At 38.4% G+C, this 23,464-nt stretch overlaps 1 protein-coding gene across 7 annotated transcripts in view; it reads left to right on the top strand.

Moving 5' to 3' along the window:
- The window catches only part of LOC128738468 (protein kinase C, brain isozyme), a 212,907-nt gene extending 195,526 nt beyond the window's left edge, over window positions 1–17,381 (top strand). For all 7 annotated transcript variants that reach the window (XM_053833644.1, XM_053833640.1, XM_053833638.1 and 4 more), the window contains 4 exons: window positions 9,797–9,998; window positions 10,086–10,274; window positions 10,342–10,482; window positions 10,550–17,381. In XM_053833644.1, the coding sequence (XP_053689619.1) occupies window positions 9,797–9,998; window positions 10,086–10,274; window positions 10,342–10,482; window positions 10,550–10,702 (685 nt within the window). In that variant the 3' untranslated portion in view covers window positions 10,703–17,381. The remainder of the gene's footprint in view (window positions 1–9,796; window positions 9,999–10,085; window positions 10,275–10,341; window positions 10,483–10,549) is intronic.
- Window positions 17,382–23,464: the final 6,083 nt, after the last annotated feature.

Genomic DNA, 23,464 nt, shown 5'->3' on the forward strand with positions numbered 1-23,464 from the left:
AGATAAAACAGCAGACTATTCCATTTTCCGAAAAGACATTTTGCTATTTTTATTTAGCTCAATTCTTCAATATCAATGTGCTCTAATTAAGTTCGAATCAATTTTAATTTTGCACATAGAAATTTTGCATAAAAAGAAGAATTTGAATAAAAAAGGAAAAATAAATTCATTAGGAAATGATAATTCAAGAGTAAACAACCAATTAAGCCAAATAAACACTTTGAAAAGAGAAATTAAGGATATATTTTGCGTCTGGAATTTTTTGAAAAACACCTGGAAAAACCTGGAAAAGTCAGGGAATTTTATTTGTGCTGGATAATCGACACCCTGTGAAGGCGGAGAGTGGCGAAGGCGTATGAATCACGAGCTACAGGCACTGCCTGGAGAGATTCCCACCGTACACCTGGCGAAAGTTGGGAGTAGACTACGGTGGGCCGGCCACGTTGCAAGGATGCCGGACGACTGTGCAGTGGCCCAACTTAAAGCCTTGCGTGTGTCGAGACGTGCAACGAATTGGCGACGAGTAGCCCAGGACCAAGTACAATAGAGAGGAATTCTTGATACGGTAAGAGCTACCCCGGCTCTCCGCTGCTAAAAAAAAAAGAACTCACGTTCTTGTTGGCTTCCCATAGTCAAACCCTTCTATGGGTCATACAGCCACTGATGCATCTGTTTTCGCAAAATCTCTATAACGGAAGAATCTCCTTTCCAAAACAGCCCCTCACCCCCCTACAACCACTCTTGTCTTCCAACTAGTTGCACATTTGGATCCCCTCCTTGATAGGGACCACCTCCCCTTTTATCGACTTCTAGTGCTGATTTCCTTATGTCAAGGAATATGTATGCCAAGTTTGGTGGACAACGGTTAAGGTGTTCTGGAGTTATGGCGGAACATACAAACATGCTTGTACCAAATTGTACAGGTTGACTACTGGAGAACTTCGATTTCTTTATCAGCACACCACTGACTGCACTGTTTCCACCAGCTTAAAAGTTGTGGATTGCAATATTATCTTGCTGGAAAACAGGAAGTCTGGAGTCCCATCAATGTCTCGCCGTTATCAATCAAGTTTATCTCTAGCATTTCTAAGTAATCTTCCAGTTTAATTTTTGTTGTAATCCATGTCGACGAAAGCTTTCCTCGAAAGGACAAACCCAGCAAAGTTCCTGCTCACCGTAACTTCCAGGATGATTGCGCAAATCACAATTCGGTTGATATCGTTCCATCTACTTGAGTTTTCCAAGTCGTTAACGCTACTTTGAGAGACTTTTCTTTTCTGGTTTTCCGTTTATCCTTTGGGGAGAGCTTGCTTTTCTTTCACGTTTCTCGATACGGTTCAGCTTATCACAATTTTTCGGGAAGCTTTATCATTTATGGTCTTCAGCACTTTTGTTCGTATGAAAATCCCCCTTACTCTAAAATGGTCAAAAATTAGTCATTGCTTACTATAATGAAAATAACTTTTTTGTGTTAGGAAGTATAGACATAGTTTCTTCTACAAAGTTATAAATAATGTCAGTAGCTTTGTGACAGCCGAAGTCGTTACACGAGTTGTTGTCTCAACGCAAGTTTTTCTTTCCAAAACAGTATTTTCAAGCGCGATTGGCCTATTGAGTGCTATTCCCGTCTCTCAAAACCGTAAAATTATATTCAACCTGGCGTATCAGTGTCCGCGTAGTCCAGACAAGTTTTAGCTAAATTTTGCTTCCGAGTGTGAAACACGTGGATTGGACTCACATAACCTAGAAAGTGTAGTGCATAAAAGAAAAGGAGCAACTTTCTACTATCGAAGACTGATAATCGACGTCTCTGTTTCCTTTAGTGTTCATACCGCCCCTTAGGGGAGCGGAATCAAGAGAATGGCCTCGAGTAGTGCAGGAATGTACTCCTTTCCACCGTTACTCGATAATAGAAGCACAGTGAATAAGTTCGCGCGTTACGTTACCGTGCAAAGTCCGAACGGATCTCTGGCAAAAGTGAATATCTTCTTGGTCACCAAATCCATTAAAGCTTGTGCAAATGTCGAAGACATTCGGAAAAATTCTCGGGCAGGAACGTATACTGTGAGAGTACCATCTGAATCCCAAGCCAACCAGTTGAAGGAAAAACTAATCAATTTTGTTGATGGTGGCAATATCGTACCAGTACAAGTAGTTGACGATGTACGCAGGAACTACTCACGAGCTGTGATAACATGTCGGGACTTAATCGGAATATCAGAGGACCAGATAGTCGCCGAGTTGGCTGACCAAGGTGTTGTGGCAGTACGCCATTTTCGACGCGGAGCAAACAAAGAAGAGAATGGTTCATTGTTACTAACATTTAATCGGGTCAATGCACCCGAAAAGATCAAGGTCGCCTGCTATGAATCTGTAACAACTCGCCCTTACTATCCACCACCCGCTCTGTGCTATGAATGTTTCTCGTACGGTCACATAAGCAAGCAATGTAATGGACCCGAGATTTGCGTAAATTGTTCACAATTGTTTCACGGAGAAAACACACCCTGCCCAAATCCAGCAAATTGTAAGAATTGCGGAGGAGAACATCCTAGCAATAACCGAACATGTCCAATGTGGACAAAAGAAAACCTAGTAGTGCGAACCAAAATAGACAACAATATCAGCTACCCGGCGGCCAGGAAGCTTGTGGAAGACAGAACAGGATCACAGAACTATGCTAACGCAGCAGCAAGTGGAATAGACAGTGTAGACCGAAATAAGTGGATCAGTGAAATAATGAAAAAGGAAGAAGAAATGAATAAAATGAAAGCAGAATTTAATAAAAAACTTAGTGAAATGGAGGAAAAATACAGAAGATTAGAAGTATGTATGAAAAAAGTGCTGAACGAGTTACAGAGCTTACTAAAGATTTGGAGGCAAAAGAAGGGTTGATATTCCACCTGGAACAGACAACGGAAAACTCCAAGCCAAAAACCTCTACCAAGAAGGCTAACTCAGATATTTTGAAGAGAACTCGTAAACAAACCGGGAAAAACAGAGGTGAATCTACCTCTGCAGATTCGAAATCGTCCAATTCTCCTTCTCGATCACCAGTATCTAAAACACTAGCTATCGAAGACAACCGTAATCTACACAACCCTTCATCGCAGGCTATGGAGCTGGAAAAATCGCCATCACTGGGTTTTGATCTTTTCTCCACGCCAGCAAATTCTTAATCCAATGGAACTGCAATGGAGTACATTCTAAATATGCTGAAATCCAGCTCCTGATAAATGAACACAATCCATCTGTCATTGCACTTCAAGAAACCAAATCGTATCAAAAAACGTTTACCATAAAAGGGTTCAACATCCTTTCCAAACCGCGAACGGCGCACGGAGGAGGAGTCATGTTAGCAATTCGCACTGGCATAGAAATGGAAGAAATATATTTACGTACGCCACTCGAAGCGATACCTGTTAAAATAAATACACCATTTAAAGTAACAGTATGTTCAATATACATTGCACCGAATTCTGACGTCAGCAAATGGGACATCGAAGATCTTCTAGAGCAGTTAGAAGGACCTGTTATCCTTGCAGGCGACATGAATGCCAAACACCAGTTGTGGAGTGAATCAGACGATCCTCGGGGCCGCTTCATTGCTGGAATTCTCGAAGAACACCATTTCGTAGTATTAAACAATGGAGAGCATACCTATTACCCGCATCAAGCAAATCAGTGTTCATCATGTATTGACGTCACAGCATGCAGTGCTGAACTTGCAAATCGGCTAAATTGGTAAATATTCAACGACCTGTACGGCAGCGATCACTCCCCAATTTTCATAGGATTCACTACAGTAAAAACTTCGATCAGACGAAGGCCAAATTGGATTCTTGGCGCTGCAGATTGGGAAAAATTCGAGAAGAAAATTACAAATAGAGTCTTAATAGAGCGACAGTATACAATAAAAGAGTTAACAGACATAATCATAGAAGCAGCAGAATTTGCGATACCCAAAACCAGAGAAAAGGTACATACAAGAACAGTTCCGTGGTGGAATGAGCGTGTGGCACGAGCAGTTCAGCTTAGACGACGTGCGTTACGCAAATTGAAAAACATTAAAAATAAAAAAGCGAGAATAACAGTCTATTGGAAAACGCTCAAGAAGACTTCCGTGTAACTAGGAATGCAGCTAGAAAAATTATAGAACAGGAAAAATCGCGATCGTGGCAAGAATATGTGTCGGAAATTAATGAAAATACTCCCACATCTGAAATTTGGCGGAGGATCCGTGCTATCGCTGGAAAAAAGACGTCGACCCGCACATGGTCTATGGAAATCGATGGCAGATTCACTTCGGACACGTCTGAGATGGCAGAGCATCTGGCTAAACACTTTGAACTCTCTTCATCGGATGAATCGTTCACAGCAGAATTCCGCGAAAAAAAGAGGACAGTCGAGCGGACACCTATTGTTTTTCCAAGTGACCGGCAGGCGAAATACAACAAAGAATACACGTTTGATGAACTTCTTGTTCAAATGGACAATCTAACCGGTACATCACCAGGCCCAGACAGCGTGCACAACATCATGTTGAAACACTTTCCTTTCTGCGCCAAGAAAAAATTGCTAGATTGTTACAATTTAATCTGGGAAAATGGAACTTTTCCGAATGTATGGAAGGAAAGCTTCCTAATACCAATACCGAAACCTGGCAAAAATCCAAACATACCAGAAAACCTGAGACCAATACATCTCTCTAGCAGCGTTCTGAAACTCTTCGAGCGCATGGTCAATCGGAGACTAATGAGCGTACTAGAAGAGCGGAATATTTTTGGTCAGCACCAGGCTGCCTTCAGGAAGGGAAGACAGACGCTGGACGCGCTGGCAAGCATCGAGAGTTATAGCAGGAAAGCAGTAGCAGAAAAACGACATGCAGAAATTTTGTTTCTCGACATCGAAAAAGCATACGATCGAACCTGGCGCCGATTAGTATTGCAGGAGTTGGCTAAAGCAAGAATCGGTGGACAAATGGCAAGATTTTGTGTTGCATTCCTCAAGGACAGGTACTTTCGAGTATGTTTAAGCGGGCATTTTTCTACGTTGAAACGTTTCCAAAATGGCGTTCCTCAAGGATCAGTGCTGGCAGTGACGTTCTTCCTGCTAGCAATCAATAGTATTCAACAATACACTTCTAATGAAACTTTTTTGGAACTGTTCGCAGATGACATAACACTGGCTGTGTCTGACTCTAATGTTTTGAGAACCCGGCAAAAACTACAAAAAGTGCTTTCTCAGATCGATAGTTGGTGCAAAGCAACGGGCTTCTCCATATCGATTGCCAAGACCGCCGCTATGCATATATGCTACAAACGTTCCCATGTTAAAAAACAGTCTCCACTGAAAATAGGTGAACAAGAAATCGAATTCGTTGGGATACAAAAAGTGCTAGGAGTATGGATTGATAGTCATCTAACATTTAAAAAAACACATAGCTTTAACTAGAACTGAAGGACGCAAAGCGTTGAATCTGCTGAGGTGTCTAAGTAAATCTAATTTTGGAGCAGATCGAGTAACAATGATACGCATTGTTCAAGCTATAGTGCTACCAAAACTCATGTATGCTATTCCTATTATATGCGCCGCAGGAGAAAAAGAATACATGCGCTTAGCACCAATTTACCACGAAGCAATACGTTTAGCTTCTGGGGCTTTCCGATCAAGCCCGATAGAAAGTATTCTTTCGGACACTGGTCTGCTCCCTTTTACGTACCTCGTGAATGAACAACTGATTCTATATGCTACCCGTCAAGCAGAAAGAAAAAGAATTCAGGAAAGCGATTCTGTTTACTGTAGAGCACTAGAGGCTGATACAAAATTCAATATAACTATTTCGAATGTGGAAACAGCAAGCCTACCTATAGTCGATGACTGGGCTCTTTAAGGCGACATCCATTTAGTACGTCACGCAAATTTTGACCAAAATCAAACCCCCCTTCCCCCCTTGTTACATTTCGTCACACATTCGTGACCCCCCCTGAGAAAGTACGTCACGTCACGACAATCCCCCCTCCCCCCTTCACAACAAAAAAATTAAATATTCATTCCACCCTTTTTATTTAAAGCTAATAATTAATAAAAAATGGAAAATTTTCGAGCTTATAAGTCATCGATTCGCGGATTTTGAAGATGATCTTCAATTGCTGCAATCGGATACGCTTCAGAAGTCGCTGATGTGTCGTCGATTAATGCTTCGCGCATATCCACGCCCTTTACATTCATCCACTCAAATTCGTCTGATCTAGTTGAAAGAATTAGGGCTTCCTGCTGACGTCTTGCAGCAACACGCCTTAGAAGAACTTTCCTGACGGATTTTTTTGTATTTCTTCAATCGTGTAGTCATTCAACACTACCTTAGATCTAAAATTTAAAAAGAAGAAAACTTAGACATAGTAGAATTAAATTGGATAAGTTTTCTTCTTTTTTAATTTCAGGTTTCGTATTCTACTAAGACGCTCCAAAAACTTCAGACTACCTTAGATGCGAAATTTAACCCTTCAGGAGTTTGTGCGACTGCTATTTGCGGTTGCAAAGATCTTTTAGGCAGGACGGTACTCAAGCAGCTCTTCAGCGGTGTACTGCATATTCTGTAAAGCCTTAATGGAGAGTTCATACTACATAGAATAAATAAGTCCTGTTCACATATATATGTTAAAAAAAGTGTTCATTCAAAAAATTTTACTATTTGTTTTAAAATCCATCAGTACGTTAATTTTATAGAAGCCTTCAATAGTTGTATTTTACAATGAAGGCTAAATTATAATTTCCCGAATAAATTTTCCATTTGATTTTTTTCATGTGACGTCACATAACTTCATACCCCCCTTCCCCCCTACGTCACAAATCGTCACGATTGGATCAACCCCCCCTCCCCCCTATAAGCGTGACGTACTTATTCCTGGTCCTCCGCGAATTCTTCGATCTACGTTTGCGCAAATAGTCTCTGAAGCCTATCCACGACACTGTCAAATCTTTACAGATGGATCAGTGAGTGAATCCGGTGTTGGCTGCGGAATATACAACCAAACAACAAGCCGAAGTATCCCCTTACCATCAACTCTTTCTATTTTCTCTGCCGAAGCTTCCGCAATATTGCAAGCTATTAACATGGTAGAAACATTAACGGGACCTACTGTTGTATTTAGTGATTCGCAGAGCGTTATTTTAGCTGTTGAGGGGCACAATACGAACCATCCATGGATAGTTAAACTAAGACGTAAACTTTCGCAATATCGTGGGAGAATTGATTTATGCTGGGTACCCGCGCATGTCGGGTTGATGGCAATGAACAAGCCGATGCACTTGCAAAAGCTGCCTCTATGGCAACAGAAAGTATCACAGAGGTTTCTGTACCTTATCCTGACTTCAAACGAGTCTTACGAAAGAAGTTAAACTGCTTGTGGAACAGCAAGTGGTTTGAAAGTGACACCAAACTCAAAGAAATCAAATCAACCAGCGTTGAATGGAAAACATCTAGACTATTGGGACGCCGGGATGCTCGAGTGATTACAAGGTTACGGATAGGTCATACAAAAGCAACGCACGGTTATTTAATGAGTCAAAGCGATCCAGAACTTTGTGAATCATGCGGTTTATTCGTTACTGTGAAACATCTTTTATCAGAATGCACTAAATTGCGAGCTGGAGCGACAAGACAGCGGAATGTCAACTTCTCTTTGCATATCACTGGGAGATAATCTTAACGAACTAGAAAAAACACTAAATTTTTTAAATATGACAAATCTTTATTCCAAAATTTAATGTATATAATGTAAATTGTAAATAGTATGTTGTATCCACAAATTGTGACCCGAATGACTCTAGAGTTAAAGGGTCATAAATGTAAATAAATAAAATAAATATAAATAATGTAAAAACAAGCAACTTTCCTGAAGAAAGAAAATTTCTATCTTTATAGAATGCTGAACTATAGGGCATATTCTTTTAAAATTCTTTAAAAATTAATTTTTCATTTGTTAGTTGCATTTTACAAGAATTAATAGTTCTAGGCGATTATTGAAGGACTCAAAACAGACGTTTTTGCAGAAGATTGCAAATCTCTAGGACCTTCCCTTACAAAGTTATCGCTTTTGGCTCGCAAAGTTAAAGAAAAATAAAGCTTAAATAAGCAATAACTTTGTGAGAAAAGGTCCTAGAGATTTGCAATCTTCTACAAAAATATGTGTTTTGAGTCCTTCAATAAACGCCTTGAACCATCTGTTAAATGCAACCAACATACGCTAAGTATGAAAGACTTATTTTTAAAGAATTTCCAAAGAAAATGCTCTATAGCTCTGCACTCGATAGAAATAGAAAGGTCATTTCTTTAGCAAAGTTTTTTGCTTTTGTATTTTCTATAAAAAAAAAATATGTGTCTATCGACTAACACAATAAAATGCACGTGTGTCGAACCTTTAGCGAACGCGAAACACATAAAACGTATGCTTGCCGTACTCTCATTTGGGTGGTTGGGGACAAGTGGAACCCATCCAAGTTTATAGTACTCAACTTAAGCTTTAAGATGAAGTGCTGATTCCATAAATTCGCTTACCCCATTTTACCCCATGGGCTCGTGATTGAAGCTATGGAAACTTAAAGCTTGAATATGCGATAACTTAGCAAGTAAAGGTCCAAGAGACAGCACAAAAGCACAAAAGTGCAGAAGACCATAAATGATAAAATGAAAACGTAAGAAACTAGGAAAAAAGTGCCACTTTTCGCCCTTTTGGACTACTGTGCTTCGACTCCAGTTCTGTTCTTGTGAAAATCAAAACAAAGTGCTGTCAAATCCAAACAAAGAGCAATCAATCTGCGTTAAAATTTTGTTTTTCATCTTTAGTGCACTAAATTGTTTAAATTGTCTTCTTGGAAAGAAAGAAAAAATAACTCTAGCACCAACCGGGAGGACGTTTGTTTGTGTTGAGTTAATTTCCTTGAGTGCTTCTCTAATTAAAAGTGCATGATTAATAAATCAAGACAAAGGAAACGCTTAAGACGGCGAAACTTAAGAGTGGTTATTTATCTAGCTAGCATTTTAATCTTGTTTGTTAAATTTATGGGGTACAAAGCAATAATAGGTAGAGAATATAAAGTTCAGTGTTTTCGATTGCAACACTGTCCTAATATATGAGCAGGACCATTCTGGTTAGATTAGGTATAAGTAGAGGAAGAGAAATGGAGCGAAGTTGTCGTCAAAGTTATAATAAATTTCAATCCAAATGTGTACTAATTTACCTCTTAATTTCCGACACAGTTCAAAGATGCATCCTGTCCTAACTCAGTGGGTTCAGCACAAATCTGCCTTCCACTGAATTTCCACCACCAGCTTAAAGAGCGAAACGCCCTACTTCCCGGTGTCCCCTTTCTGGCGTTATCAAAATCGAATTAATCGATCGAATATTTGTTTTTGTGCGTGTGACAAAATTAGCCAACGTTGGCTCGGTCGCTCGCCCGCTCGCTATAATCTGACATTTCCCAAGATGCGTCGTCCTACGTAAAAATACGATGCGTGTGTGGGCGGTGTTCACGTGGCTCACGTTTCCGGCGGGATACATCGCCACAAATTGGACAACACCAATTATTCTCCTGGTAATTAGTTTTTGCTGTTCGGTACGTGACCGGGATGCAAACGAAAACCAAGAAAAAAAAGACAGAAAAACATGCGTCGATTGGTGAAAAACTGTTTGTCGTTCCGACGCCGATGACGTCGTCGTTGACGACGACGACGACAGAAAAAACTAAACCACAAAACATGGCCCACTTTGACTGGTTGTTTTCATCCTTTTAGCTTCTACTCGTCGGAGATCGCCATCGGGCTGTTCTATCTGCACTCACGTGGAATCGTCTACCGTGACTTAAAGCTCGACAACGTACTGCTGGATCAGGACGGACATATCAAGATTGCCGATTTCGGCATGTGCAAGGAGGGCATCGCCGGCGACAAAACTACCAAGACGTTCTGCGGTACGCCGGATTACATTGCCCCGGAGGTGAGCGAGAGTAGACACAATTGTGTGGTTTGTTTTGGTTAATTGTCTGTCTGTTTGTCTGTCTGGTCCGGTCTTGTATTTGTGTAGATTATTTTGTACCAACCGTATGGAAAATCGGTTGATTGGTGGGCTTACGGTGTGCTGCTGTACGAGATGCTGGTTGGACAGCCACCCTTCGACGGGGAGGACGAGGAGGAGCTTTTCGCCGCCATTACCGATCACAACGTTTCGTATCCGAAGAGCTTGAGCAAGGAGGCGAAGGATGTCTGCAAGGGGGTGAGTTTGATAAGCTAATTTGAAAGAGGAGCTGTAATTTGAAAATGTTTTTGTTTTTCGGTTGCAGCTTTTGACTAAGAACCCACAAAAACGTCTAGGCTGTGGACTTCGTGGCGAAGAGGACGTCCGAGCTCATGCCTTTTTCCGTCGTATCGATTGGGAGAAGATTGAGAATCGCGAAGTGCAGCCCCCGTTTAAGCCGAAAATTGTATGATTTTACTCAGTTATTTGGTTAATGGAAAAATTTGCTAACTTAAGTTGGTGTTTCTTTTCAGAAACATCGCAAGGATGTGTCCAACTTCGATCGTCAGTTCACCTCGGAAAAGACGGATCTGACACCAACCGATAAGCTGTTTATGATGAATCTGGACCAGACCGAGTTTAATGGCTTCTCCTATTTGAATCCGGAATTTGTGGAGCACATCTAAGGAATTTACGGATTAGCATCAGCGACCAACGCGCGAAGGAAGAAGGCTTCTCGACTTAGGAACCGACTTTTTAGCAGCCCCATAATGCAGGGGACCGCCAAACATAAGAAAACCCCAGGAATTAAGTATATTCTGCTCAATTTCAGTGTCGTGCACATTATTAGGCAGCGAAGCGTCTGCCATCCCCCAAAGATACAAGCAAATCCCATTTTAACGTGTAAGAAAGTATTCGCTTCTACTCCGTTAGAAGCTAGTGTAAAGCCATACTAGAGCGTCCCAAAGTGTTTCTGAACCAGTTTCGGTCTTCCCTTCGGAGGTAAATCCAAAATCGACACCAAAAACCAGATCAAGCGTTTTATAAGCTTCTCGCCTTCTCTACTTCCTATCCCGAACGCTAACGGGCTTCGATAGTGTCCCCGCAGCAGGATGATTATCAATCCAGGCCAAACAAAAAAAAACATTATTACAGAGTCTAATAATACTGTTATGTCTATCGAAATGTGGCACCTTGTTATCTACTATACACATAAACACACTCTTACTTACTTACATTCTTTTCATATTTACATACGAATGCAATGTGAATACCTTTTGGATTCTTATTATATACAAAACAAGAGGGAAGAAAATGATCCTATTCAAATCATAAATGTTGAAATAAAATAAGTGGAAAAAAATAATTAAATACCCTAGCAGTAGTAAATGAGAACAAACAAGTTCAGAAGAAAAGAGTAGTGCACCAAACAAAAAAAAAGAACCCCATAGTTTTCATCATCAATATCACACAAGTGGTAAAAATATTTTCAAACTTTACACCGCCAGCAGTTCCATTTCTCTTGTACGCGAACTGAATTCAGCAATTCCATGGGAGAAAAAGTCCTACCGAAGTTTAGAAGTGCCCGGATTTTGTCGAAATACTGCTTTTCTTTTTCTAAAAGTCGATAACTTTTGAACCACTGAACCGATTTCGAAGATTTTGGTACCAAAATAACGAAAATCGGTTCGGTGGTTCAAAAGTTATGCACTATTGAAAAAAAAGAATGGTTGAAAACACTTCGAACGAAGCCGAAACATTTTTAAAATTTTGAAAGTATTTCTTTCGTGGACTTGCTGAAGTAGTAGTTAAACAAATCCGTGCTGAATCTGCACTCGGTCGGACGCACCCTTCCGGTGCCACAGTGGTGCCAAAAGGACGAGTGGAAAGTGGAACTTTTCCCCTAGCGTCGTTTGTTTTCATTTAAGCATTTTCCACACAATCTGAGAATGTTAAAAGTTACTCATGATTTACCATGGTAAAAATAAAAGAAAAATACATGGTTTCTTCGGCCAAGTTGTAGAAAATGTACAAGCAAGCAAATCTGCTAAAGAAATAACATTTCTATCTCTACTCAGCGCAGAACTATAGAGCATTTTCTTAAAAAAGTTCTTTAAAAATTAGTTAAAAACTTAACTTTTGTTGGTTGTACTTTACAAGAACACATTATTCTAGCCAATTATCGAAGTACTCAAAATACACGTTTTTACAGAAGACGGCAAATCTCTAGGACATTCACTTGCTAAGTTATTGCATGTTTAAACCTCATTTTTTCTCAGTTTCTCAGACCTATAGACCTAAAATGGGGCGAGTGGATAGATCAAATCAGTGATATATCTTGAAGCTTAGGTCAAGTACTACCAAAGCACGGCCAGCATGTGTTTTATGTGTTTTGCGTTCGCCAAAGACTCAAATAAATAAATAACTTTTTTATGTTAGTAGATAGAGACATGGTTTCTTCAGCAAAGTTGTAGAAAATGTAAAGGCAAACAACTTTGCTGAAAAAATGACATTTATATCTCTATCGGATGCACAGCTATAGGGCATTTTCTCTAAAACTTCTTTAAAAGTTAGTTTTTCAGACTTAACTTTTGTTGGTTGCATTTTACAAGAACATATTATTCTAGGAAATTATCGAAACACTCAAAACACACGTTTTTGCAGAAGACTGCAAATTCCTTTAAAAGCTATCGCTTGTTAAAGCTTTATTTTTCGTTAACTTCTCGCGTCAATAGGGTAGAATGGGCCAAGTGGGGCATTTCTTCATCCAATGGGTTCGTGAACTTAAAGAAAAATAAATTCAAAAGGTTTGCAGTCTTCTACAGAGTCGTGTGTTTTGAGTACTTCGATAATTTTCTAGAACAATATGTTCTTGTAAAATGCAACCAACAAAAGTTATGCATGAAAAACTAATTTATGAACAACTTTCAAACAAAATACTCTGTAACTACACTCGAAAGAGATTGAACTATCATTTTTTCAACAAATTTGTTTGTCTTTATATTTGCTACAACTTCTCCGAAGAGACTATGTCTGTGTTTCCCAACACAAAGTTCTTTTCGTATTTTTATCGTCGTAAGCCATGAGTAATTTTTGATAGTTCCAGATTATGGGGGGTATTCCTACAAACAGAAATTCCGAAGTCACTATATTGATAAAATGAATGCCAAAGACGACATGAAAAACACCTTTTTTCTTTAAAAATTAGTTTTTCATAATTAACTTTTATTGGTTGCATTTTACAAGAACATATTATTCTAGGAAACTATCGAAGCACTCAAAATACACGTTCTTGCAGAAGTCGGAAAATCTCTATGATCTTTTCTTTCAAAGCTGTCGCTTATTGAAGCTTTATTTTTCATTAACTTGTCGAGTCACTAGGGTAGAATGGGGCAAGAGGGCGCATTTCATCCAATAGGTTCGTGATAGTAAGAAAAAATAATGCTTAAATAAGCGATAACTTTGTAAAGAAACCTCCAAAAGATTTGCTGCCTTCTGGAGAAACGTGTATTTTGAGTGCTTCGATAATTGCCTAAGACAATATATTCTTGTAAAATGCAACCAACAAAAGTTATGCAAGAAAAACTAATTTATAAACAACTTTCAAAGAAAATACTCTGTAACTCTACACTCGAAAGAGATAGTAATATCATTTTTTCGGCAAATTTGCTTGCCTTTATATTTGCTTCAACTTCTTCGAAGAGACCATGTCTGTGTTTCCTAACACAAAAAAGTTATTTTCTTATTTTTATGAGTAATTTTTGACAGTTTCTGAGTATGAGGTGTATTTCTACAAACAGAAGTTCCGAAGTCACTATATTGATAAAATGAAACCCAAAGATGACAGGAAAAAAGTTCCACTTCTCCCCCTTTTGGACCACTGTGCGGCGCCCACTTGGATTGCGTAAAATTCAACGAACGAACAATAGACACACTGACACATTGACACTCCCATACAGGCAGGTTGTAAGCGGTGGTTTGCGCGGTCGCCCCGCCCCTCTCGGGCTCCGCAAGTGCGTATTGATGAGTTTTCTGTTAAAACTTCCATTCTTTAGTAGCAATAATTATCGATATTTAAGCGAAATCATCTCGACTATGTATAACTTGTAGGCAAAAAAACACACACACAGAGAGAAATGAAAGGAAAAAATGCAAAAAAAAACATTAATATATAATAAAAAATGAAACAACAAAATGGAGCTTTAATCTTGCACTTTATATTATATATAAATGAAATGAAAAAAAAAAACAGAAAGTATATTATCCTTTTTACTGAAATAACATACATTTAAAAGAGTAACTTACAGAATTATTAAATCGTAATTGTGATAATAGTGAAAATTAATCATTTCAGTAAAGTAAAAAAACATGAACAGGAAAAATTCCCTTGTGAGATTCCTCCCGTACTCCCTCTCTCTCTTACTCACGTACATAAATTGCATATAAACATACAGAAAAACACTCACAAATACACACTCGAAACAAAATTTTGTGCATGACAACAAATGAAAGCATCCTGGGTAACTAACGGAGTTTTATTGTACTCTTAAAAAGGTTTTTATGACCAATTTCAGCCATTAAAACCTTTATAAGACTGTAATAAAACCGTTTGTTACTTGGAATTAGACATAACACATATTATTACTAGCGAAAAAAACCCAGCAGGATAGTAACAACTAAAAACGGTAGAACAGAACATACACTCCTCTCCCGTGTCTCTGTGTGGCGGGAGAGAGAGTGGCTGGCAAAACATTGAATAGTATTGAACTTAGTATTTCTATTTATTATCGAAGCAAAACTAAGCAAAACAAAGCAAAGCAAAGCAAAAAAAAAAAGATATTCATGTCGTAAATAATACACACACAGAAGAGAGGGGAGAGAAACCACTGCGAAATCTCTAATATCTAGGATATTGTATTTAACTAAATAAGCAAAAAACAAAGCTGATTTGAGAATGAATGGCGCAGAACGGACTCAACCGGGCCGCCGGAGGCGGCGAGAAGCAGTGCTGTAGTGAAGAAAAATATTGCAGAAAATCTCACTATAATTTTGACAATCTAAATGTAGTTAAACTATATAAAGAAAGAAGATAAGGAAGAAAACAAAACAGAATAGCCTAGCGTAGGTATCGGTACATCGGTATTTTACTGTAAACCAACCAAAAAATGAGAAAGTGAAGAAAAAATGAAGTGAAAAAAAAAACAGACACACACACACATTCCAATATGAATGCTCACGCCAGATAGTTGAAGTGAGATCGCAGAAGGCGCTGAATGCCTTCGCGTCTCGCTTCGCTTCGCGGAGCAGAAAAGTCTGGAAAAAGTCGTAGAATAATCGCCCTCTAGATATTTTATCGAAGACACGCGCGAGAGCATGAAGAGAGGAGAATTTCTAGTTGCATGAGATTATTTATACTTATTTGCTGTGAATGGAACAAGTTTCGTTGCTTTGTTGCGCTAAACAAGAACGATTACCGGAAAAGAAGCAAGAAAATTAATAGTCACTAATGTTAAAAACGATATTTGTTCGACTAGTTTTGTAAATGTTGTTGAATTTGAGCATGTTCTTATTACTTATATTTCTATACAGCGTACAGTTCTTGCCACTATACTGAATACTTTAAATCAATATTAAACGGAACAAGTAAATAAACAATGAGAAACTAAACAAAAGAAAATAAGCTGAAGCAAAATCCTCCAAACCAGGTTTGCCTCGAAAATGGCGTCGAAACGTTGCTACGGTTGAAACGGAGATAATCTTAACCATCAACGAAATCCCACCTTGCAAAATGAAACTTCACCAACAACAAAACAATACTGGCAGCAGGAAACTGAAACTAAAACAAAACAAAAAATCAGACAAAACTAGAAAACTGTGCTGTCTCTCTGACTGACAAACACCAACACACCAAGTTTAGATGTGCAATTAGTTCTACGATCCTTCGCGCTAGAGAGAGTTCTTTTCTTTCCGATCCAAGTAGGCCCCCTACTCCCCCAGTGCAAAATGCAATACCACACATACGAACGGAATACTCAGTTACCATTGTTACCAACAAACCAAAAACGAGAAAAAAACACACTCACACAGTGTTAGGGCAACACACACGTAGACGGGCAGACACGGCTCAATCCCTTGCGAGTCGTCGGTAGTCGGAGAAAATCGGTCAGCCAATGATAAACAATAATAAAATGGAAGAAGCAAAAAAAAAAACAACCTAATGAACCTGAAAATAAATGCTAATAAAGTGAGAGTTAAACAAAAGTTTACAAAGCAAACAAAAAATACTTATAAATATTTAATAACAAAGCAAAATGTGTAAGGAAATTTCTATTTCACCACTGCCTTAATTTTTAAATCTATGAACAATTTGTGAGAGAATCGCGAAATCACACACTCACACTCATACTCAAAACAACACTTGTATAAAATAAAACAAACCAAGAAATCGGCACAGTACAGCCGTGTGAAACTATTCGAAACCAAGTACAGTCTTATTATTATTCTCCTATGTATACTATTTAATGGTATCAGCTAATAATAAGCGAATAATAACAAACAAAAGATCGTAACAGTAACAAAGAATCTTCACCCAACTGAACGGCAATACCAAGCGGCACACACATTCTTGAAAGTGGGGGGAAACAGTTTTAAGCAAGCAGCCGACCGTTTTTATCGTATTCATCGATCGATTCAACAAACAAGTTCAACAACTTGGCTTGGCAACACTCACTCACTCACTCACTCACTCGAAAGGATATTTCAAGCATTTTACATTTTCAGTGTTTTTTCTTCCACACCTCTAATTGTTAAATCAGAATTTTGAAGATATCGATTGAATTTAAGCGAAAGAAAATTGAACAAAAAAAAACAAAGCATAACTAAATAGACACGTTAAGTGGAGAAGAAGCAGCTCAGCAAGTTTCGGGGGTCAACCACCGCACCGGTTAGTGGACCGCAGACAAACAGCAGCTAGGTTAGTTAAAAAACACTTTGAACAATAGAAACAACTGCAGCAGAAAAACAAGTATATATATAAACAAACAGACAAACAGACAAACAAAAAACTAGCAAGCTTTTAAATAATCAGTGCATGCAAAACAAACAAAACTGTAATAAAGTTGGCAGTGGAATGGAGAAAACTGAATTCAGCCAGCGATGCAACACTTTTACATAATCACACAAACACACACACACACACACACGATTTTGGCCTCACTCAATGGAAGAAAACCACTTTTTAACCTACAACACAACACAAACCAGAAGCAAACAAGTTAAACAAGAGACAAACAAACAAAAAACCCGTACTGGAAAGAAAAGAAAATAATCACCGTGGAAAATGTGAGGAAATACAGCATAAATCATGATGGTACTGTTCTTTTACCTATAGGAAGAAAAAAAACTGTGCGTGTTGGTTTCATTTTATGCCGAACTATCGAAAACCAGACCAGTTTGTTGGTTTTCTACCAAAACGTGCGAGCATTTCGGCTCTGCTGGACGGGATTTCCCTGCGAGGTCTTACGCTGATTAACCCGGTTTAGTAACGCTGCCGAACGCGTTGTCCCACCCGCTTGACGCCGATCACTCTGCAATTGAATTTACTTGAATTTATTACTTGTGTAATATGAAAAGAAGTGAGCCGAGGTGGAAACTCTGGGGAACCCAGCTTACAATCAACGCAAAAGATTCTACAAGGAAGCAAATTAGACCCTTTACTTTTCACACTGCCCAATCAGCTCTTCGTGAGGTTACAATTGTGACTTTGATCTTTAGTTTGATACTTTAGTACGCTCAATACTCGAATCCTGCTCTATAGTATGGTGTCTCCTTCAAGTAAACTGGATTACGAGAACCGAAGTGATGGTTCTTACGCTATACCCTTTGGCTGCTAGCTTGTATTTAGCAACCCGTCGGATTTGCTTCCATCGCGTTGCAAATTGGTGAGACTTGACACGCTCCTGGACGGGCCTATGACAGATCAAGTTTTATTTGTCGCCAAGCTGATCGGGTAAATTGACTGTCCAAATCTTCTGGAATTATTATTATTATTATTATTATTATTATTATATATTATAATTCATCGAACACATAGGAATGGCTGCATATCTACGCGTAGGTAGGTTCCATCCAGAGATAGCTCACAAAGGTCTGTTTCCAGAACCGGAATTGCTGGAAATCTACGGTCAGTCCACAATCATGGGTCACACACAATTGTGGGCATTTTAGCGCCACAGCTCATTTCGTTTAACTGAATCGTACGCCGCCTTGAAGTCTATAAACAGATGGTAAGTCTGCAAGTTGTATTCCCGGCCTTTATCGGAAGGTTTGTCGCAAAGTGAACCTTTGGTCCGTCGTGGTGCGACTCTCTCGAAAACCGCACAGGTTGCCATCAGCTCTCTCGCTGCTTTTCTAACCTCGTCCAAAGTTTGTAGATTGTTGATTTGTGCACCATCCTCAATTGTTACTCTATTTCTGTTGACCGCTTCATCTTGTTCGCCATTCAACCATACATCGAAATCCAACTCTGAATTTTCGGTAAGCAGGTTCCCCTCCTTGTCGCTACATATGTCAGCAGTTGGCACGGTTTAGTTTCTGATTCCGTTGATCGTGTTAAGGAAGCCTCTCGTACCGTGCCTGCAATCACACCTGCAATAGCTGTGTTAAATAACATACAGGACAGTTCATCCTCTTAACGCAATCCTCTGCGTGACTTGAGTATGGAATGGGGAAGGCAAACGAGGAGTGTTCCGCATAGATCTAGCCATCGGAGGGTTTTAGTTACGATATTGTTGGTTTTTGGATCAATATATTTTTTTTAATCTATCGAGATACTAAAACCAGTGTATTCTACACATTGCAATAAATGTTTGCTAAAATTAGCAACCTACACAATTGTGTGGGTTCGACCTTATCTTATACCATTGCACTATGGGCAAAAACGAGCCGAAAAAACGGACGCAATTAAGATATTGCCTGCAGGCTGATAAAATGTAGGTGATCTTATGAAAAATTTTCCGGAGAATTGCATGGTGCCCACCGGTTTCCTGTTTGTCATCGGGAAGTGCCCTATTTTGCTCATTTTCCCCTATTTTTAACATTTTTTACCCTTTTTGGACTATACCAAACCAGGCTTTGAAAAAAAACAAAACATAAAAACCTAATTATTTTGTGCAAAGAAGTCCACAGAATTGAATAGGGTTGACCCCGTTTAGTTTAGAGGGAAATCATCGCTTCGAGGCTCATAGACTTCAGTTTCTGCAGCAGCGGAACGGTCGCTACGTAGCTATGGAAATACACGCAACTTTTTGCAAGTTAAGTTTTTACTAACCTTAATATAACAGATATACCGGAACGTCCAGATTGGCTTAAAAACATTCAAATGTTGATCCAAGAATTTGTCTTAGAAAATCCCGTAGCTGAATACATCATTTGCCACACTTGTTTATTATTTTACAATTTATAAACGACCAGTTTTAGGTTTCGGTAGTACTCTAAACGGAAGTTCCGTAGTGTGGAGCATGAACGAATGCTCTACAGTATAATATATTCATTCTTACTAACTCAATGAGATGGCAGCAACAGATTTCGTTTTATTTCATCTGTTACTTATGACGTGAAAAAATAATCCCACTGCGATCTGCGAAAATGGATCCAAAATTTGCTAACATATTTTTTCATTGAAGGTCAATCTAAGGTGATTCTTTGAAGACAAGTTGTATAAACATCGATCAAAAAATAGTAAAGATAGAGCCAAAAGTGTAACGGCAAGTACACTAATTTTTGAAATCCCGGCGGGAACGTAAAGGTAATAGTAGGTATGAAAAACAATGTGCATAAGTAAGTTGTAAAACTACAAGGTATACAGCCCTAAGGGTTGTACGAATGGGTGACGTAGGACTATATCAGATCATTAGATCAAAGATTATTGTAAACTGCATTTCTGGCATATGTATGTTTATAAGAATCTGTGAGTGCCATTGTTTAAGTGAATGTTTAAAAGAGAAGAGCGAAATATTCAGTTTCAGATTCAGATTTAGATTCATTTCTTCATTACATGCAATGATGGCTTTGAAAATACGTGGACGCCTGGACGGGGGTTCATAAGTACAACGCTTGCAATAAACATTAAAGACATAAAAGATTTCTTTTAAAAATCACTTGTGTCCACCATAAAGGTTGAAATAGTAATCTATGACGTCCAGATTATTGTATTAAATATGATTATGCGTAGCCTGACCTATTTCAATAATCTTTCTTTTACTCGCTTGTGACCTTTAAAATAGCCATTGGTTGCAAATAACATTAAAGCAAAAGCACGTTCATCGCAAATATGACGTGCCATTCGAATGGCCTTCTTTTTTTATATGAATGGCAACAGGCACGTAAGTTAACGGCGTCGATTCACTGTCTTTTGCTCCGAGAAGGCTTTACTAGTTAACTTTCACAGACACATATGGCACATGCGCAAAAATTTCTATTTTATTTGTATGAGAGTTCTTACCCTTCTACCACAGGAGTGAGGGGTCTCAAACTATCATAAATTAATTCATGCCTCCATAAACCGCCACATGCTAAATTTGAATCCATTTGCTTGATTAGTTCTCGCGTTTTGATTTGTGTTTCATTTGTATAGGAGCCCCCCCTCTTACGCCCACCTAAAAATTGCTCTCTCGCCCTCCCCCACCATAAAATTGCTGGTCATTTTATCTTTCCAATGACACATAAATTATTCAGTTTCGTTCAGTAGTTCAGTAGTTATTAGCATTTGAAATCTTTCATTCATTGGGTTTAAATGTCAAATAGCGGAGCTTGCAAACATAAACACAGCTGATCCGCAGCCAACCGCACCGACTACGAACATCCCGAAACATGGTTTGTTTTCTTTATCAAGGCATTCCGATTCAATCAAGATTAACAGCAGCAATTGAATAATGCCTAGGACCACTAGGATGTTTAACTAATCCGCTTCCATCGGAGGCCAGTTTTTGATTCCTGCGTTTGCGTTTTGTTTGTTTACTTCGAAAAAAAGTTGAAAGCTCTTTAAAAGCTCATTGATGTGACGAAAGTTTGATACTGTGTTGCTGCTTTTTCGGAAATCGCTAGTACAACGAAATTTTGTGCGCAACCAAATATCTATTAACTAATTCCAAATTATACATTGGTCGCTTTTATGAACACGTAATAATCGATATGATCAGTTAAATTTATTTTCCATTAGCAATTATGTTATGCTGAGCATTTGTTGATATAGAGTAGGGCGGGGCATAAGTGCGATGTTTGAAGTTGTCATCAATTTCCGTGAAATATAAAGAAGGACAACAACATAATATATTTTATAGTGATGCAGTAACTCAATGTCTTCACATTCAACTATAAATCATCTGCGGTAATAGAGTTTGGAAAATAAATTCTTTATTCTGATCCAGTGCCGATTCGCACTTTTACCCCACTAGCGGGGCAAAAGTGAAAATACCGCGGGGCAAAAGTGCGAAACTCGAATCCATGAAATTAGCACAACAATAGCTAACAAAACCATATTATCTTCAATCTGCGTTATGTTTCGGTAAGGAATATTCTCAATTTGCACGTTTCCTATTTTGCGGAGGCTGCAATACGCCTCCGTTAGACCGAAACTTTTTCAAACGTTTGTTTTTTGTTTCATCAGCGGAAAAACATTGTTTTCCTTAGGCCAACATCTGTAGAGCACACAGTTTTCTGCAGATCTTCCATTTCTACTATCTGTAATATAGTGGTTAAAGCTTTATATCATTAGCTGTACATTTTTGACCCGTCCGTGAATCGCACTTTTACCCCACTAGGCGCTTGACGAGGTTAGATTAAATTACGGAATAGCCAAATATATTTTGGTAACTTTTTTCACCGTATTTTCAAAACAGTTATGTGAGTGATGTAAAACGCTGCTACAAATTTTGAACAAGTAATATCCTCCTGTTGATATCGCATTTGCCTTATAACGATAAATTACATCAAACCCGCCCTAAAATAACATTTGCACATAACTCAGCAACTATGCTTCGTAAGCAATCAAAGTTTACGTTAGATTAAAGCTGTCAAAGTAGTCACCCATCCATGCCAAAGTAGTCAATTTACTCGGCATCTGCACCGATAAATCATTGAATCGCACTAATTTTATACCGAATTCATTTTAAACTTTGGATAATTTTGAAAAATTCATCAAAATTAAAGTGGCGAAATAGGTATGGTATCCATTTTTAGTCATGGATCCAAATTTCGCTAATTTTAGATCAAATCCAAATCTAATCCAACCCAAATCCAATCCTAATCACATTTGAATCCAATCAAAATTTAATTAAAATACAATCAAAATCCATTTCGAATCCTATCTAAGTTCAATCAAAAATTTACTCGAATCCAATCCGAATCCAATCGAATTTCATTTCTAAACCAATCACAATCGAATCCAAATTTAATTCAAATAAAATCTTAAATAGACCGAAGCCAATTCAGTTCAAATCCAATTGAAATCTAATCGAAATTCATTTCGAACCCCATCTAAATTCAAATTCAAATTGTCAAAAATCCAATCCCGTTAAATTGAATCCAAATCACAGTCCGAATCCAGCTAGCATACACTCAAGTCGCTTTTTATTCGAAGAATACGTTCCGCGTAAATCAAAACCGCGTAAATTCCGTAATTTGCGTAAAAATAAACCTCGTAAGTCCCAAAATTTGCGCAAACCCCCATAAATTCCAAACATTGGCGTAAAAAAACAAAAACGCGTAAATCCCGAAAATCGCGTAAAAATAGGCCAAATAATACTAAAATCCAGTTCAATCCAGTTCTAATCCATATTCAATCCAAATCTTATCAGAATGCTATCCAAAACCAATTCAAATCCATTTCAAATTGAACTGAAATTTAATTGTAGGCCAATTCCAATCTTAATTCAGTCCTAATCCAATCTAAATCCAATTACTTCTAATCCGAATCCAGCCTGAATCCGATCAAAGTCCAGTTAAAACTCAACCCATCCCGAATCCAATGCAATAAAAATTCAATCCAAATCCTTACAAAATCCAACCAAAATCTAATCGAAATCACTTCCAATTTCAATTGAAATCCAATCCAATCCAAGTCTAATCCAAATCCAATTGAAATCCAATGAAAATCCAATCCGAATCCAATGGAATTTCATTTCAAAACCAATCCAAATTCAATCGAAATAAAATCCAAATCGAATCCATATGAAATAAAATTCACATCAAATCCAAATCCGACTGAAATCCAATCGAAATCCCATCGAAATCCAATCAAAATCTAATTATAAATCTAATGTAAATCCTATCATAATCTAAACGAACTTCATTTCAAATCCAACCCAACTTGAATCTAAGGCCAATTCAAATCAAATCTAAATCCTGACTGAAAGCCAACCTAAGTTCAGTCAAAATTTAATTGAAATCTA

This window comes from Sabethes cyaneus, chromosome 2 (assembly GCF_943734655.1).
Source record: "Sabethes cyaneus chromosome 2, idSabCyanKW18_F2, whole genome shotgun sequence".
Lineage (NCBI taxonomy): Eukaryota > Metazoa > Arthropoda > Insecta > Diptera > Culicidae > Sabethes > Sabethes cyaneus.